At 56.6% G+C, this 17,555-nt stretch overlaps 3 protein-coding genes across 23 annotated transcripts in view; 1 reads left to right on the top strand and 2 right to left on the bottom strand.

The window, feature by feature from the left end:
- The window catches only part of SYNGAP1 (synaptic Ras GTPase activating protein 1), a 31,907-nt gene extending 22,451 nt beyond the window's left edge, over positions 1 to 9,456 (bottom strand). For 9 of the 12 annotated variants that reach the window (XR_006057218.2, XM_042236926.2, XM_042236925.2 and 6 more), the window contains exons 1-3: positions 7,426 to 7,499; positions 4,134 to 4,255; positions 1,899 to 2,004 (exon numbers count right to left, since the gene is read on the bottom strand). Coding sequence is in view for 11 of the 12 variants with exons in the window: in XM_042236926.2 (XP_042092860.1) it covers positions 1,899 to 2,004; positions 4,134 to 4,255; positions 7,426 to 7,492 (295 nt within the window). In the remaining variant the exon portion in view is untranslated. Of the gene's footprint in view, positions 1 to 1,898; positions 2,005 to 4,133; positions 4,256 to 5,488; positions 6,033 to 7,425; positions 7,500 to 8,398 lie in introns of those variants that run through there. The other 3 variants (XM_060403087.1, XM_042236921.2, XM_042236922.2) reach the window with 3 other exon arrangements.
- A 200-nt stretch (positions 9,457 to 9,656) lies between these two features.
- CUTA (cutA divalent cation tolerance homolog) lies at positions 9,657 to 11,202 on the top strand. 4 transcript variants are annotated; one of them, XM_027958386.3, is made up of 7 exons: positions 9,657 to 9,716; positions 9,800 to 9,851; positions 10,109 to 10,317; positions 10,466 to 10,525; positions 10,636 to 10,681; positions 10,809 to 10,858; positions 10,975 to 11,202. In XM_027958386.3, exons 2-7 carry the CDS (start codon positions 9,810 to 9,812, stop codon positions 11,099 to 11,101), a joined length of 534 nt encoding a protein of 177 aa, XP_027814187.1. In that variant the 5' UTR covers positions 9,657 to 9,716; positions 9,800 to 9,809; the 3' UTR covers positions 11,102 to 11,202. The 4 variants fall into 4 exon arrangements, with proteins under 4 accessions (XP_027814187.1, XP_042092848.1, XP_011955894.1 ...); XM_042236914.2 differs by having other exon boundaries at positions 10,755 to 10,858; XM_012100504.5 differs by lacking the exon at positions 9,800 to 9,851.
- A 100-nt stretch (positions 11,203 to 11,302) lies between these two features.
- Positions 11,303 to 17,044, bottom strand: PHF1 (PHD finger protein 1). Of its 7 annotated transcripts, none has more exons than XM_015102656.4 (15): positions 16,529 to 17,044; positions 15,619 to 15,793; positions 15,454 to 15,535; positions 15,260 to 15,355; positions 14,376 to 14,476; positions 14,133 to 14,281; positions 13,873 to 13,968; positions 13,622 to 13,690; positions 13,343 to 13,466; positions 13,170 to 13,237; positions 12,911 to 13,015; positions 12,613 to 12,802; positions 12,436 to 12,530; positions 12,086 to 12,166; positions 11,303 to 11,936 (listed from the first exon to the last, which is right to left on the bottom strand). In XM_015102656.4, the coding sequence occupies exons 2-15, from the start codon at positions 15,775 to 15,777 to the stop codon at positions 11,648 to 11,650; spliced, it is 1,704 nt and encodes a 567-aa protein (XP_014958142.1). In that variant the 5' UTR covers positions 15,778 to 15,793; positions 16,529 to 17,044; the 3' UTR covers positions 11,303 to 11,647. The 7 variants fall into 7 exon arrangements, 5 of the variants coding, with proteins under 5 accessions (XP_014958142.1, XP_027814186.1, XP_060259076.1 ...); XM_027958385.3 differs by having other exon boundaries at positions 12,086 to 12,163; XM_060403093.1 differs by having other exon boundaries at positions 12,613 to 13,015.
- Between the last annotated feature and the right edge of the window lie 511 nt (positions 17,045 to 17,555).

Raw genomic sequence — 17,555 nt, 5'->3', positions numbered from 1 at the left:
GGGAGGGGGGCGAAGGGACCCCCAAAACCAACCGGGCCTCCCACCATCCCTTCCTGAGCTGGACCCCCCCTCCAAACCACGGAGCAATGAGGGGCGGCGGCTCCACCCAGGAGAGGAGGAGCCCTGAATGCCGATGCCCCTTGAAGGTCCGGCGACCTCTCCTGGGCTCAAGAGTCCACAGCCTCTACACAGACCTTCTAGGACCCAGGCCCCCAGGGTCCCAAAACTTCCAGGTTCCTTGCACATTCTCCACTCCCTTTACACATTCCACGTCCCCTTGAGAACCCCAAACGTTCACCAGCCATCAACTCTTTCACTAAACACTCCCCCCAAATATATATACCCCTGGACCCCATCCCAGCCCCTACTGAACTTCCAACACAAACACCTCCACACACCATCCCCAGTTCCAAACATACACGAGTGCCCTCCTCCCTAACACACGAGACCCACACGAGAGACCCCAGACCCTGAGGAGTGACAGAAGGTAGAAGGGGAATATATGGGCAGAGACGCCCACCAGCAGATATCTAATCAACATGCCCCATGAGCAGGTGACCATTCTGGCCTGGACACACAGCTATGCACACATGGACAGAAGCCTCTCCCAGGCATGGACACGACTGACTCTCTCTCTCTCACACACACACACACAGATGTGACAGACATCACACACATTCTCTATACACATTCCACCACCACCAGCAGCACCACCTGGCTTTGCCTCACAGAAATGTGCTACCCACACGCCCCCATGGTCAGAAGTTTCCATGACAATGACACACAGCCCTGGCCAGCAATCCACCCAGGGTCCCAGAATTGGCCCCCAAGAGCAGTAAGGCCTGAGCCTATCAGAGAGAGCTGAGGGGAGCCAAGGGATAGAGACAGGCCACTGGCTCTACGGAAGAGAAACTGGAAGCCTGGATCCCTGAGGGGAGGGGGCTGTTGGTAGAATAAAGGGGTCACCAGGGGATGAGGGGATGAAGGACCTGGACCCTTGGTCCTGGAAGGGGGACACAGTGGTAGGGGGCAGTGACAAGGGGGCTTTCTGGGGGCTGAGGGCGTCTCTCTGCACCTTGGCTGCAGATCTCTGTTCTCTGCCTTCATCTCCCCTCACTGTTCCCATGGAAACCTTTTAAGCGAACTTCTCAGGAAGACAAAAATCTTTTTTTAAATGACTAAAGAGGGGGGTGGAGGGGGGGCAGAAAGAGGGAGGGAGGGGAAGAGACAGATGGAGAGAGGGAGAGTTGGAGAGACAGACTGAGCACACAGCTCCACAGACAGACAGAAAGGAGATGAGATGGGGGTCTGACGGAGTTCCACCGAGAGTACAGGGGAGAGGCAGACGACCCAAGAGCGACAGAGAAAATAAGAGAAATCACGGAGGAAAGCGCAAGAGGGTGACAGAATTGCAGAAAAATAAAAACAGCTGATGAGAAAAAGAAAAGGGGGCAAGAGGGAGGGTCCATAGGCCAGAAGGTCTGGGAGAAGAATCAGGAGCCTGGGGGGTGGGGCAGAGGTCTGGGGGCAGGGCGGGAACTAGGTCATTCTCTCCAAGATCCCAGACCCAGGCCGGGGATGGGCAGGGGCAGCCACACTCGGACAGGAAGCGAAAGATCTAAGCAGACTATTTTTACAAGCGCCGGGGAAACAGTCAAACTTCGCTGCTGGAGAAGAAAAAGAGAGCGAAACAGCGAGGACCGCTGAGGCCTCTCACCCACAGCCTGCGTCCCGCTCAGACCCTACACGAGGGCGCCGGCTCCGCCCCGGCTCCCACTCGGTGCGAGACTTCGTCTCCGCCTCCTCCCGGCCCCGGACACCCCCTCCCCTGAACCCAGGCCCCCGCAACCCCCTCCCCGCGCCTGTCCGGGGCACGAGAGCCTGCTCGGCCACCGTACCATGCTCGCCGTGGGGCCGCCCCTCCACCGGCACGGAGACCGTGCGTCTCAGCAGTTTGTTGCGACTGGACTCGCTCCTCCGGTCCCGGATCAGAAGGGGGTGTATCTAGGGGATGCGGTGGAGGGGGGGCGTCAGACCTCGCGGGCCCAGGCCGTCCCTCTTCTTTCTCTTCCCCACCAGAGTAGGACAAGCCTCCCTTCCCACCAGTCTGACCACCTGCCCCCGCCCCACCGTACTCTTTTTAAGTGTCTCGGGGTGAGTGGATTTCTCATTGCCTTCTCTCTCCAAGTCTGCTCCCTCATCCCCTCCTGTCCCACCCTCCTCTTTTCTTCCACCATGTCTTTTGAAACACCCTCCAGGGAATCCCCGCAACTACACTGGTCTTTGCTGTTCCCCAAATCCACTTTCCCCTTGACCTTCAGTTCCTCTATTCTCCCTGTTTTCCTCCCAACCTCCCACCGCCCTCACCCCCTTCCCTCCCTCCGTGGCTGTCACGGGGGTAGCAGAAGCTGCATTTATAATCAGGATCCACAGCTTGTCTCCCTCCCACGGCCAGGCTTGCGGCCAGAATGGGACCCAATCTCCCCACCCCCTAGAGGGCCTGGTCACCTCCCCCCAACCTTTCATCGCCTTCCATGGCCACCCCCTCAGCCTAGCTCACCTCCCTTTAGCCATTACCTCTCCCTAAGCCTCATCCCCAATTATCCCTGGCCACCTCCTTCCTAACCTTCCCCTCTCCACCCCGCCAGTCTCCAACCCTTCAAGAACCACCCACCCCACTAGTCCCAGCCTGGGCTCCACAACCCAGCCAATTCCAGTTCCCTGTGGCCCTGCACACTGCCGTTCCAGGACCCCCTCCACAGCCTTCCTACCTCAGTTTCTAGCCACCAGTCCTCTGGACCTGTCTGTCCCCATCTCTTTCATTCCTTCATTATCCCACCCACTGTCCAACCTCTTCATTCTCACACAGTCTCCAGTTTCCCCCATTCATCCTACAGACCCCAAATGCTTGGCCACGACTAGTGACCATTCAAATCGGCCCCCAGTACCTAACACTTGGACTCCCTAAAGCACCTTTCCCTTGAGTCACCATGTCCTCCCTGGATGAAGCTTCAACTTGACTCTGTGCCTGGGAAGCTCTCTACCCAGGCCTCTCTCCACACTCACTTGCCCCCCAGATTCCTCGAAACTCTGGTTAACCTCAACTCCAGTTCTAACCCTGCCTCACTACACCCTTCCCGACAGCTTTTGGGACGTATCTCTCACCACCTTTCTGGTCTTGCAGGTTATCCTATCAGTCTCTAAAGCTTACCTAAGTCACCCCCACCGCCTGAATCACACCTCTGGGGATCCACTCTTCATAGGCACATCTTCTGTTTCCTCCGATGGATGCTCTACTGCTGACCTGACTCCAAAATCAGAACCCACACTCCCCTGGGCCTCCAATCACACTGCATGCCTGCCACCTCCCACAAGGATGCTCTTCATTTCACATCTTCCACTTTGGCTGGTCCTTGCCTCTATCCCACTCTGACTCCTTTAGACAACTTCCCATATTCCCAGTTCCCCTCACCCCCCAGGCGTCTCTTCCCTCATATTCCTTCCCTGTGTCCCTGGCAAAAGCCCTCAGCATCTCTCTAAACCCTGATCTCAGGCTTCCCTGTCTTTACCACCATCCAGGCCCAGACCTACTGCTATCATCTCTCCTCGTACCCTGCAGCCCCTTCCCAGTTCCCTCAGAGACCCCACTCTGAGTCCATGCACTCTGCCCCACTCTGAGTCCATGCACTCTGCCCCACGCCCAGGAAAGGACGGGCAGTGATCAGTGATTAGGCTTGCTCAGTATGGAGAGAGGAGAGGGAGCTGTTCCCTCCAAAGTGATCCCTGTGTCTTCACCCTCCTCCAAGCCCTTTTGTTTCCTTTTCCTAGCCTAACCTATCCCTCAGTAGGAGCAGGGTGAAAACAGAAGGTAACCCCAAATCTTCAGAACCACAGCTTCTCCCCATCACTGCACATGGCCCTCAAAGACCCCCTAGCCAAGGGGAAAGAACCCCTGCCCCTTCTGACATCTCAACCCAAGTTTCAAGGCCACCCTCCTCCCACCACTTGCCAGTATCTTCCCCTTTGCCATCTCTGTGTCTCACGTCCCTTTGCAAATGAAGATTCTCCCATCCTTCTCTCACATTTTCCCATGCTACCCAGAGGTCTCTTCCCAGCCTTCCCAGCCTGCTCACCTCGTCCTCATCCAGCATGAGAAGCTGGTTCCCCGAGATGATGCAGAACCGAGGGTTCCAACCAGGACGATCATACGGGGAGTGAACGTATTGGGTTCGGTGCATAGGGGGTCCCCGTACATCTAGGGGGCAGAGATACACAGAAACCGTAAGGGAAGCTCTATGCATTCAGGGGACAGAAGAGTCCATAAAGGGGAACAAGGGGCCCCCACCTACCTTGAGGAGATCATAGAAGGGGGTGAGGCCCCTGGAAACTATAGAGGAACAGAAGATAAGCTTCTCTGGCTGGGGCAGTGGGAACTGAGAGGCTCAGTAGACTTGGCAGAAGAAATACAGAGGAGTGGTTCAGAGGGGAATGATATCCTGACAGAGAGAGTATGAGTTTGGAGGCAGAGAAAGGGGAAGGAGTTCTCCATCCACCTCTGAAAAATCAAAAGTCTGAGGGTCCAGCAAAACTGGCAGAAGAAAAATACAGGGAGGTTGGTGGCAAGTGTCTCTGGGAAGAGGGAGGGCAACCAGATAGCTGCAGAAGACAAGGATTTGGAAGGTGGCCCCACCCATCTGCGAAAGAGTAAGGAAGCCTACAGAGCTGTGGGAAGAAGGATGAGGATGTAGGAACATTTGGGTCATGAGACTAAAAGCTAAATGTCTAGAAAAGATAAGGAGTGAGGAGCTGACTTGTTCCCAGGGTCAGAATCCTGAGAGGGCCTCCTCTCCTGCCTCTCTGCTTTCCTTCACTCCCTCCTCCCCAGCCCAGCCCTGCTTATCCTTCAGGGAAAGAGCTGCTTCTGCTGGTGGGAGAGGAAGGATGGGTCTTGTTGGTATCTGGCTGTGGAGGGGTTGGGGACTGAGGAGGCAGGAAATATGCCCTTGTTTGCATGTATACTGAGTTGATCTCTTCTCCTACTCCATGCCCAGAGGTCAAAGAGTCAATACTGCCCCCCTATCCCACCTCCCCAGTCTCCATGGACAGGATGGAAGCCAACTCCTCAAGTCGGAACCTCCCTAAGGCACCGTGAGAAGCCTGAGGAAGGAAGAGAGGAGGGCAGAATGAAAGATCCAGGCCTGGGACATAGAGGCTGGGGACGGGGACAAAACTTCCAAAAGTAGTAGGCTAAGGATCTACTACAGTAGACTAAGGGTCGCCCCTCCCGATTCTGCTGTTCTTCCACACCCCTGGGCATGCAAAGTGCCTCTCCTTTAAACCCCAGTGCTGCACACCATCATGGGGACATGTGGGCAGGCCCTATAGAAGTCAGAGAGAAATCAAATTGGTGACATCAGCGTGATAGAAAATAAGCTTAAGGAATGAGGGTGACAGAGAGTTTAGAGGAAAAAAGATCAAATCCCCTTACCTTTCCAGGATAATTAATCATGGGAATATTGCAGGAAAAGAACTGGCCAGTGAACTTCATTCCAACTAAAAGCTATGAGTAGCAGAGTGTTAAAAAGTCTAGCCCCTTTCTGTCTATAAACATGGTTCAAATTTACCCAATCTGCAGGTCAGAGACAAGAGGTGAACTCCCTGAACACAGGTATGCAAAAGCCCCAATCCTCTTCAAACTCTGTGTCAGTGCCACCTCAGAGACATACCTTTTAGATAAAGAGATCACCAAAACCTAGGCTCTGAGACTGCAGATACTGCAGGAAACGTGCCCACTGCAGTCAGACCCTGAGGACTCCCAGAGGGGACATCTGTTGATTCACATCATCATTATAGGAGGGACTGGGTCAGACAGCAGCCACAGGGAAGACAGTTAGACTTCAGGGGACACCCTCCTCCTGGGAAGGGGGAAGGACACGGGGAACTTCACATAGGAGCAACTCTGGAAATGCACACATACACAAACATTGCCTGGACGTAGGATGATTCTGGGAGGCAGATGCAAGAGACAAACAGACACAGTTAAGAAAGAGGAAAGATTTACTAGGACGAACAATTCCATGGGGCTCAGATGGGGATCTCTTGTAGGTCCTGTTCCAACTGTCAAAACTGGTGTCTTTGCTCCCCAAATCTCCAACAGCCCATGAAGGAGAGGAGACAAGAAGAATGGGTGATAAGAGATGGGGTCTTAGGGGAAAGTAAGTAGGCACAGACTTGTGGTGATAAGATAGGGAATGAGGTGGGGAAGAAGGGATGGGGTGGAGAAGAAATAACAGGAATGGATCTAAGAGAGGAAGAGTCAGAGATGATGGTAAATCTTTAGGGACAGGGAACACACCAGAAGGGCCCAAAGGAAGTGAGGGGGACATAACAGGGAGACTAAGACGAGGGGGCCAAGGAGGAGAGGGTGAAGAGGTGGTAGAGATATAAAGGACTACCAGGTGGAAGAGAGGGAGAGAGAGAAGGGACACCAGAGCAGGCACTGATACAGGGGAAGGACACAAGGGGGACTCATATAAGGAACGGACACCGTATGTGGGGAAAGATATAGGTGGTGGACACCAGAGGGAGGGGGAATGGAAATAAGGACTGGAGGTGGGGGAGGGGTGAAAGTGGTGAAGTGAAGGAAGTGGATAAACCCCCAGGGATTAGGTTTCAATGCTCAAGGGCCTTAATGAGGGCCTGAGTCTGGGGCAGGGTCTTAATCTGCCCCCTACTCCCAGCACTCAGTTTTACTTGTATTGCCCCCCCCCCCTCAATAAACACATACCTAATTTGGCCCTCCCCCTGCCCTGGTCTCTCCTCCCCCAAACCCATTCCCCATTCTCTCTCCTGTCTTCCCTCCATCTGGACCCTCCATTCCCCGCCCCCCCCTGCCACTGCCTCCCTCTCTCTCCATCTGGCCCCCTCTCCTCTCCCTCCATCTCCTCTTTTTTTACCCCCTACCATACTCTGAGACCCCACCAAATCCTACCCCTCATCTTCTTGGCTTCTTTTTTCACCCCTATGTTTTAATTTTCTTCATTTTCCCCTCCTAGCCCCTCTCCTAAGACTCTGTCCTTCTGTTTCCTTGATATTTTCCTCATCTCTCAGTTCCCACCTCCAAATTATTTCTGCAGCTCGTCCCCCAACCCTACCCTTCTATCTTCCCACCTTCTCTGGCGATCTCTTTTCCCTTCATCGTTTCCCCCTCAGCCCCCTTCAAGGCCTGTTTCTTGGCCCCTCCGGTCCCTATTTACCCCTATCCTCCAATCCCTCCTTCCCCATTGCTCCCATCCCTGCCTTCCGAGTCCTCCTCTCTCTTTCCATTTCAGCTGCTCCCCTCCCTGGCCCCAGCTCTGCCCAGCCCCCCCGCCCCTCCCCCCTTCTCTCCCCCAACTGGTCCTCCCCCTCCCCTCACCACCGTACCTCTGAAGGGGGCATAGGACATCGCGGGGATGCTCCCCCGATGGATGGAGGCGCGAGACCTGCTCATCAGGCCTGGGGGGGAGGGGGCGGGGGGGCCGGGGGAGAAAGAGAAGAGAGAAAGAGGGGGAGAGAGAGGGGGAGAAGGAGGAGGAGGTGGAGGAGGAGGAGGAGAGAGGAGGAGAGAGGAGCAGAGAGAGGCAGAGAGGAGGAGAGAGAGGAGGAGGAGGAGAAGAGGAGCCAACGGCAGCAGCGGCAGCCGGGAGAGGGAGAGAGAGAGAGAGAGAGAGGGGGGCGGGGGAGCGAGCGAGAGGAGAGCAGGAGGAGGAGGAGAGAGAGTCCCTGCAGCCCCCACCCCTACTCAGTGAGAGCCAGGGAGGGAGAGACCCCGACTCAAAAACTCTCCCTACAGAAAAAGAGCGGTTCTAAGGATGCAGACCCCAGACCCTGATACGGGGAGGCTCCAGACACATAAAGATACCTTGCCACCTGGGGTTGGGGGGGTGGTACAGGGGATAATTTGAGGCACAAATCCTAAGTCTAGAGGAAAAGAGGCCCCAATCTCAGAAAACAGATCCCAGACCACCCCCACCCCAAGATGGGTCAAAGGTCAAAATCTGAGCATTCAGTCTCAAAAAGGTTCTTCATAGCTACAGAAATCTTAAAGACACCAGACTTAAACAGTGATTTCAGGGACTGAGATCTAAGACCTAGACTCAAAGGAAAAGATGAGACCAGATTCAGAAAGAATCCAGACATGAAATTAGGTCTTTGAGAACTCAGACCCACTGAGAGATATCAGAGACCCCAGACTTAGATCTCAGAGAAAAGAAACTGCAGACTCAGAGGCTGATAACTCAGACACAGAAACTCCAGACCTTGGTTGGGGGGTGGGGGTGGGGGGGCAAAAGAGACACTCTACTAGCCCAGAGATGAACTCAGAAACCCCAAACACATAAAAAAGAATTTTTAATACCTCAGAGAGAGGGTGATTGCAGACCCAGAAACCTCCCCCTGCAAACAAAAAACAAGGACACTCAGTCCTAAAAAAGATACAAATACCAAAAGACCCCATAGAGATCCCTCAGAGACAAACTCCAGAGACAGAGATCTCAGGGAGACCTCCAACCCTAGAGTGGTAAGTATGAGATAACTCAGCCTGGGAAGTTATACCCACCCAGCAGACCAGAGACCCCAGACCCAGGGAGGAGGGGGAATACTAGGTAGGGAAAGTGGCAAAGCCTTTTTCTCCCTGCCTCCTCCCACCTATTTCTCCTCTCACTGGCCCCTCCATTTTTGGGTCAGAGGATGTGCTTGGGCCCCAGGGAGGTTATGTAGGGCAGGTCCTGGCTCCTAGGGGGATGGGTTAAGGGAAGGAGACCCAAGGCTGAGACGTAGACCAGACCCAGAGAGTGAAATAGGAAGGGGGTAAGGGATAAAAGGACCATCACTACTTCCTGGTGTCTTCTTCATACCCCCAACCTGCAGCCCTCCTCTCCCCCACCTTCTCTATCGATTCACAAGTCTGTCTGCAGTTTTGGGGCTTCAGTTAAGGCTGAGGCGCTCCATTTTAATCACTGTCTATCCCACTTACAGGGTCTTAATCCGTTCTCTTAAAAATGCATCTTTCCACCTAGTCGTGGTCTTGCCATGCCCTGCCTGCCTAATCACTTCCCCCTATAACCAGAGACAGTTGGTTTCTCAGATTATACTTGTGCATTCCCCAACTCAAGAATCTGTCAGTCCTAACCAAAATGGCAGGGGGCGCTCTCTTCACCCTCCGGCCCTGAGGTTCAATCTCCTAAGACCCTGTCATTTCTTAAGGCCTCAGGAACAGGGCTGTTACTAGGCACATTCCGGGGTTTAAGGATGAGCCCCCACTCCACAATCTGACGCATCGACTCTGCGGGGTCTCCAGCCCCCCTTTCCCAGCGCCAGGGCTCTCATCATGTGGCCTGCGGGGCGGCCCCGCGATTGGTCTCTTCGCGTAGTTCATTGAGGTACCGCTGCCTGAGGCGACCCGCCCCCTCACGTGACAGTGGAACGCCGCTGCGGCTCTCCTCAACCTGCAATTGGCCGCTTCCGGTTTACACGGAAACGGGCGCTCCATTTCCGTGCACGTCTGCAGATCCTGGTGTTGATTGGTTGGATCCTTCCTCGCCCCTCCCACCCCCGGAGGCGGGACAAACCGGGCCACGTGGGAGCGAGGATTGGCTGGCTTTGGAGGTTAGGGTAGTCCGGTTTCTACTGTCACGTGGTCTGCGCTGTTTTCTTATCACGTGGCTGCTGCCCAGGTAAGAAGAGGCTGCTCTTCTTGGCTTTGGGGTTCTTCCTCCACGTAACGTGTGGTCTCTGATATTCAACCCTCCTCTGCCAGCATAGGCTGCATGAGGCGGGGGCGGGCTCCCGCATTCCTGCTCGGCGGAGGGGTGAGTGATCGGCCCCGCCCCTTCCGGTCCTCGAAGCTTCGCCCATGACCCGTACCCCAAAACCCAGAGGTTGGCCTCCGAGGAGAGAGTGAAAACCGAGTCTTTGCCTTAAATTTTCCAAGCTTCTCTTGGTTTCAGTAATGTTTTTCTTCGGGATGCAGAAGAGGGCGGGCCTGAGTGTTTATGCAAGCGAAGTGTTCCCGGGGTGCAGTTTGCTGGGGTGTTTATGAGACGCCGAATCCACCCCCTGCTCTTAGGCCGCTCTGCTCCTGTCGCTGTTTTGGATGCCGATACTGCTGCCTGCAGCCTCTCGCCTTCTGTTGCTACCCCGAGCCCTGCTGTCCATGGCTTCAGGAAGTCCCCCGGCCCAGCCCTCGTCGGCCTCGGGCTCCGCCTATGTCCCCGGCTCGGTCTCTGCGGCCTTTGTCACCTGCCCCAACGAGAAGGTCGCCAAGGAGATCGCCAGGTGGGGACTTCAGTGTGAAGCGAGGAAAGGTGCTTATGAAGGGAGAGATGGGGGAGCGCCTCCCGCTGCTTCCTGCCTGTCTCTGGGCTGCCAGTGCAAAAATCCGGGTCATGGGGCCTTTAAAAAGGTGCTCTCTCTTCACCTTCAGGGCTATGGTGGAGAAGCGCCTCGCAGCCTGCGTCAACCTTGTCCCTCAGATTACATCCATGTGAGTCAATTAGGGGTTGGAGGGTTAACCTAACTCAAAGAACTGACTAGCAGTCTTTTACCTTGAGGGAAATCTTTGCCCTCGCAACACTCTCTTCCTTACCTTTTCAGCTATGAGTGGAAAGGAGAAATTGAAGAGGACAGTGAAGTGCTGATGGTGAGAAATGTTTCTTACCCGACAAAAACTTAATTCTCTGACTATTTACTTTGACCCCTATCCCTCATCCCAGATCCTGGAATCAAGTTCACCCCCTGATTCAACCATGTTTGTCTTCACCCCTCAGATGATCAAAACCCAAAGTTCCTTGGTTCCAGCTCTGACGGATTTTGTTCGGTGAGAACTTTGATGTGGGTAGAGGTGAGGGTGTAAACTGTGGGGTGAGCCTTCCTGGGCAGTCTGAGGGGACAGACTCCTTTGGGTAAGTCTTTGCTCCCCTATCGTTTCCACAGGTCTGTGCACCCTTATGAAGTGGCCGAGGTGATTGCATTGCCTGTGGAGCAGGGGAACCCCCCGTACCTGCAGTGGGTGCGCCAGGTGACAGAGTCAGCTCCTGACTCCAGCACAGCCCCGCTGTGATGAACCTTTGTTCTTGCCATGGTTTTCCTCATAAATTTCAACACTCCTACCTTGTGATGACTGGACTCTTTAATAAATCCCATTTTTAGTTCTCTCTTCCATTTTACTTTCTCCTTGTCAAAAAGTGAATTTGGTTGGGAAGATCAGAAGTGCTTCTAGTCCCTTTCTTCTCGTTTTTTGGAATGATTCAGGGCTGCTAAGTTTGTTTATTTATCTTTATTTCAATGATACAGAGCCCAGGATCTGTTCTTCTCCCCTCCTCAGTCTCCGTCCCCAGGGGTTAAATAATTTTTAAAAATATTTAAAAAGCTGTAACAAAATAACATCAAAGGAAATGAGGGAATGGTTGGGGGGAAGGTCAGGAACCGTGAAGGGAGTAGAGGAGAGCGAGCCTCTTCCCCAACCCCCAACCTGGATTCCAGCCTGGACAGTAGGGGGACATACCCCCCTAGTGCCCCAGGTACATCCCAGCTGTAGGTGAGGTCAGAGGTCAGGGTATGAAAGTGCCGGTGTGTGTCAATGGGCAGTTAGGCAGAGGCAGGCTGTTCAGAAGATGCCCCCACCTCCCCACTCAACCAGGTACTGCACAGAGCCATCAGGCCGCACTCTCCGAGCAAGGACCCGGACGGGATCCCCACGGGACAGGTAGCCGACCCCACCTCGGACTCCACCCCCAGCCCCAGGAGACAAACTACGGCACAGGGGAGAAGGGGGTGCTGAGCGTCTGGGAACACCTGGGGAGGGGGCTGGGACTGAGGAAGATGAGGCAGTCATCGAGTGGGGGGCACTTTTAGGGAGGTCTGTGGGGAAACCAATGTGAAGTTCCAGGGGTGACCTAGGTAGAGAAAGCAACTGTCAGTCCAGATGGAGATAAAACACTGACCAGAAATGGAGGCCGTGTGGGTCAGAGGAATAACAACAACATTTAAGGGACCACGAAGTGAAGAGGCCAGAGGCATCACAGGCAAAGGAGTAGAATCTCACCTGTCTGGGGGCTCACCATCCCCAGAGGCCCCTGCGGTGCTGGCAGAGGGGTGGAAGGAAGCGAACATCCGGATGGGACTGCTGGGGTTGGGAAGGAAGAAAGTCAGGACCCAAAGCCGGGGAATAGGACCCTCTCCCTCTGGGAAGGGCAGAGTGCAAACACTATCCTCAAGGAATCTGTCCCTAGAATACTGGGGAGCAGACCCTGGTTCTCAAAGTCTCTAGGTAAAGAAGTGGGCAGCCAAAGGGGAGAGGGAAAAGAAGTTTGGGTGAGGAAATCCAGAAGATTGTAGGCAACTGGAAGAGGTTCCAAGGGAGTGTGTCTGGTTGGAGGGAGGAGATGCACTGACCTGGGCAGGCAGCGGGCATCTGTGGGCCTGAAGTTGTAGCCGCTGCTGCCCTGGTAACTCTGGTTAGGGCTGGAGGGTGGTGGAGACACTGAGGCCTAGAAGGAGCAAAGGACTGAGAGATCATCCTTGATTCCTTCCCACACCACCATTTGCCCACGGGTGCCCCTGCCCCTGTACCTGCAGTGCCCTTTGCAGACGAGCCCGCTCCCTCTGCTCCTGGGGCTCGGGCTGGTTGCGCACTGCTGAGGGTGGCCCCAGCTCCTCCATTTTCCCCTTCTGCCTCCTCCTCAGGGGCTCTGGCTCCGGCCTCCGGCGCTTCCCCAGGGGACGTGAGACCCCTCCCCCAGGGCCCTGCCCTGAAGGGAAGCTGTAAGAGGCCTCCTTATCCCCCCAGCCCCCTCCCGGACACCCCAAAGACCTCCCTGTTTCCATACATACACCCTGAGAACTTCCCCATCCCCCCTGGACCAGTGACCTGGTGGGGGCTCCGTCTCCAGGAGGGGGCTCCACAGGGGGAGGGATCCGAGCATGGAGACCAAACAAGCATTTCCTCTTCTTAATCTCCCTCCCTGAAATGAAACTGGGATGAGGAGAGAAATGATACAGGGTCAGTGCTGGAGAAAAGGGACCCTCCTATGCTGTCAGTCCTTCTCAGAGGGCATCTTCCAGGTGAGCTGCAGCCCCTCCCTCTCAGGCTGCGTCTCCATCTCCTCCTGAGCCTCCCTCCAACTCACCGGTCCTTGTGGCTGTTGAGAGCGGAGAGGAGCTTTGAAGACCGTTCTCCCTTGGGGGTTTCTGAGAGCTGGGGGAGAGGATAAGAAATGGGGTCAGGAGAGCAGTGATTCCCTCACCCATTTTTCCACATCTCCCTGGCCACCCTGACCCCGAGAGGTTCACCACCCCTTACCTCTCCAAGGAGCAAACTGTCCCAATTCTCAGAGGTGAAGGGGAGGATCTCACGGTCAAAATCAAAGTATTTTTTCTTACAGCAAACACTGAGATGGTAGAGGACAAGATGCGCCACGTCGACCCTGGAGAAACACTGGCTTGTCAAGGTGGTGAAGCACTGCAAAAGCCAGGGGCAGGCAGGGGTGTCCCCCAGGTAGGGGGCTGGGGCCTGTAAAGTGAGAAACTGAGGGTGCCGAGAGAGGAGTGATGCTGAGATCGTGCCCCATATCCAGCTCACCAGCGAAGCTGTAGCCTCCGGACCTTCTCAGGGCCCCCCCGACACACACAGCACTCAAACTCATAGAACCTGGACGTAGGCAAGAGGGAGAGAATACACCTTTTACAGGAAACTACACCTGCCCACGGGGGTGGGGGTGGGGGTGTTCCGAGCAAGGATGGGGCTAACCAGTAGGCAAGGCTTCAGAGCTCAGGAAGACAACCTGGTCTGGGATGGGGGGCAGAGCTCCTGGAGGGTCTGCCCAGGCTCACCTGTCCCCGTACAGGAGGGGCTTGCTCAGACACTGGGTGCAGGCCTCGTGGAACCACTGCAGGCAGCTCCGGCACTGCAGCATCTTCAGGTTCCACCTGAAGTGAAACGGGACCAGTGACCCCCCAGACACACCCTCCTTAACCGCCCCAAACCCTGCTCACCACTCTCCCGCCCCCTTCAGCACTCCTACCACCCTGCCATTCTCCTTTGTTCCCACCCCCATCACTTGTTCCCTAGCCCCCCGCCCCTCACTACTCACTCCCCAGGGCCACCACAGTAACAGTAGCTCTGCTGGCGGTTGCTCAGATGTCCAGCGTCCCAGTCCAACCCCTTCAGTCCATATGGCAGGGAGAGCTTCATGCCCAGCATGGCCCGGGCGTAGGGGCCCTTCTTCAGTGCACCCCCCCTCTGCAGGTGGAACAGACAGGTGGCCTCAGGGGTGGAGGAAGGAAGGGTCCAGGAGAGGCTGAGAGTTGGAGGTCCCACAGGGAGGGGCCCTTACCTTGGTGGCGATGGCAAAGACGCACTGGCGGCAGACCCAGGATGCGCCCTCTCCCTCTCCAGGGGCTGGAGCCCTTGGAACGTGGCAGTCCTGGTGATAAGCTGAATAATGAGAATATTGACAGTAGACCACTTATTGCATTGCGTACCTGTGCGCGCTAGGTATTGGGACAAGAGTCTTAACCCCATCTCATTTTGTTCTTGACCATGGTCCTGGTAAGGTGGGTGTATTATCTTTATTTTAAAAGCAGGTGAGGCAGCTGTGATTCTTAGAAGTTTAGGGACTTGCCCAAGGTCAAATGGTTAGAAAAAGCCGTACTGGAACTACCCTCTGCCTGCATCTGGGACTTCCTTGATAGCTCAGTTGGTAAAGAACACCTGCAATGCAGGAGACCCTGGTTCAACTTCTGGGTCAGGAAGATCCCCTGGAAAAGGTATAGGCTACACACTCCAGTATTCTTGTGCTTGGGCTTCCCTTGTGGCTCAGCTAGTAAAAATTCTGCCTGCAATGTGGGGAACCTGGGTTTGATCCCTGGGTGGGGAAGATTCCCTCGAAAAGGGAAAGACTACCCACTCTAGTATCCTGGCCTGGAGAATTCCATGGACTGTACTTTTCATGGGGTAGCAAAGAGTCAGACACAACTGAGAGACTTTTGCTCACTCACACCCTCTGCCCGCAGAGCTCATGCATCCCATCCCAAGGCTGCCCCTCCCTGTGCTGGCAGGGAGTGAGGTTACAGGCTTGTGGAGACTGCTCAGAGCAGTGGCTTGGGGACTCAGACCAGGACAGACAGTATAAGGACCAGAGCTGGAGAGAAGGATCAGAAGCACCCTGGTAGACCTAGGGCAAGCTAGACCATTCAGGTGTCCTGCCCTCTCACCCACCATGGCGACACTTCTCACAGCTGACCAGCCGGTTCCCAGGGACCACAGTCTCAGAGCGACATACACAGCAGAGGAGTTCCTCCCCAGGGAGGGCCGCTGTGAGAGAACAGAGTGTCAGAGGGCCTGTCCTCCAGCCCCTTTCTGTCCCCCATGCCAGGTTTGTTTTCCCTTGGATCCATTCTCAGGCTTCTCACCAGGGCTAATGTCTTTCCATAGAACCAGAAACTGGGAATCATCCTCAAACTGAACCAAACACACCTCCCGAGCACTGTCCACCTGGAATGGGTGAGCACAGAAGATGGAACAGGAATCAGACTAGATAAGGGGAATGAGAAAAGGTGACAGGTCAGAGGTCATACCTTTTTGATGGTCCCCAAGTATAGCAGCCCATCTGTCCATCTGGCCAGCACATCTTGACCCTCCCAAAGTCGAGGCCGGGGGCCTGAGGTGGGAGCAGGAGAAGCTGGGTCCCAAAGTGGGGGGGCACCAGAGCGGCTCAGCCGGGGGGGCTGTGCCATTGCATCCTGGGGGGGCCTAGTTAGAAGTGAGATGGTAGGAGAAAGTTACCAATATTGAGGAACTAGCCCCCATTTTCTTTGCCTGTTTTTCTGTCAAAGGCTTGAGCAGGTGTGCCCAGCCTCCATTTCCCTGAGACACCTGGGTAGGAAACCCCTGGGCACCCCTTGGGCCTTCCTGACTCCAGCTCTCCCAACAGTCACCAGTGGTTCTCTTCTCCCCACCGTCCCCCCACCCCACCAACCTAGTTCTCTAGTTTCCCAGCTGCCAGAGCTCCCCTGGGACGTTGTATCCCGGCCTTGAGATTTTAGCAAAAAGGATGGTTGCAGAGGCAAAGGTTGCCACTCAGTTTCTACTGTCACCTTCTACCGCTGTTTATAGAGGTATTACAATTGGGGTGCTGTTTCCCAGAGACGTGTTTTGGGAGCTTTTTCTGGAGATGTTTTCGAGTGGAAAAGGTTGCCTCCGGGGCCCCCGTGTCTCATTCAGAACAATCATCTTGGTGCTAGGTTATGTCAGGTCACCCTCAAATTCGGGGCTCCCTGCCCCCGGGTTAGAGAACTTCCCTGAGTGCCCCGGGAGGGGGGCGTGTCCCAGTCCGGGTCTCTTCTCCCCAGGACGGCGAGTGGGAGAGGGGGCTTGAGTCGGCCCAGCCCGACCCGCCGCCCGGGCGGCGCGGCTCTCCCGCCCGCGCCCTGCGCGCCGACCCCCGGCTCCCTGCCCCCCCACGGGCGCCTCCCGCCGCCTCCTTACCAGTGACAGCTGGGGCCGCCGGGAGCCGGGCAGAGGCAGACGTGGGAGACTGAGGTGAAACCCCCGCGCGGGGAGGGCACGGCTGGGCGTCGGGGGGGCGTGCAGGCAGAGACCGGGGGGTCCCCAGGCCCAGCCCCTCCGTCCCGGCGGCTCTGGGGCGTATGACGCAGCAGCCAAAGCAGCGGCAGCGGCAGGAGGAGGCGGCGGGGGGAAGGAGGGGAGGGGAGGGGAGGGACAAACCTGCTCGGGGGGAGGGTGGAGGGAGGGGAGGGCGGGGGGAAGGAGGAGCCGGGGGGGCGGGCACCTCCTCACCCCACCTCCCTCACCGCCAGCGGGCCTGGAGGGCGCGGAGCGAGTGGGAGCGTCTCCGTGGATGGGGCGGGCGGGCTCGCGGACCCGGCGGGAGAGGGAATCCCCGCAGCCCCTTCCTCCGGAGAGAGGCCTGCCCTCGGGGCAGGAGGGAATCCCCCGCTAGGCCGCCGGCCGGGCCGCCGCCCCGCGCCACATCCGTTAACTGCCCCCGGCCCCGCAGGGTCACTCCGGGCCCCGCCCCGCGCTCCAGTTCACGACCCCGCCCTCCATTCACCCGTCCCATGGCCCCCGCCCCGCCCCGGCCCCGCGGGCTCCGCCTCCTCCCGCCTTTGCCCCGGCCTCCGCGGGCTCCGCCTCCTCCCGCCTTTGCCCCGGCCCCGCCCCCCCGGAGTTAGATGCCCCCACCCCGCCCACTGTCGCCGCGCCTCTGCGCACGCGCGACCCCTCCCGCGCGCGCGGCACCTGGGAAGACCCAGCCCTCTGACGGGGCGGCGGCCCTCGGCGCTTGGCGCGAGGGAGTTAGCCTATGCGCCCCGCCCCGCGCGGCCGAGGCGGGTGCACCGACTAGAAGAGCTCGGACCGAGGCGGTGACGCCGCCGAGAGCCAGCCAATGGCGGCGGGCGGAGCTAGCCCCGGCGGTTCGAAAGGGAAGGAAAAGAGCGGGAGGAGAGAGCCCGCAGCTTGTGGGCGGACGCGCCGGCCCCGCCCCGGACTC

This window comes from Ovis aries, chromosome 20 (genome assembly GCF_016772045.2).
Source record: "Ovis aries strain OAR_USU_Benz2616 breed Rambouillet chromosome 20, ARS-UI_Ramb_v3.0, whole genome shotgun sequence".
NCBI classification, from domain to species: domain Eukaryota; kingdom Metazoa; phylum Chordata; class Mammalia; order Artiodactyla; family Bovidae; genus Ovis; species Ovis aries.
The sequence above is the reverse complement of the archived record's forward strand: the minus strand, read 5'-3'. Positions and strand labels throughout refer to the sequence as shown.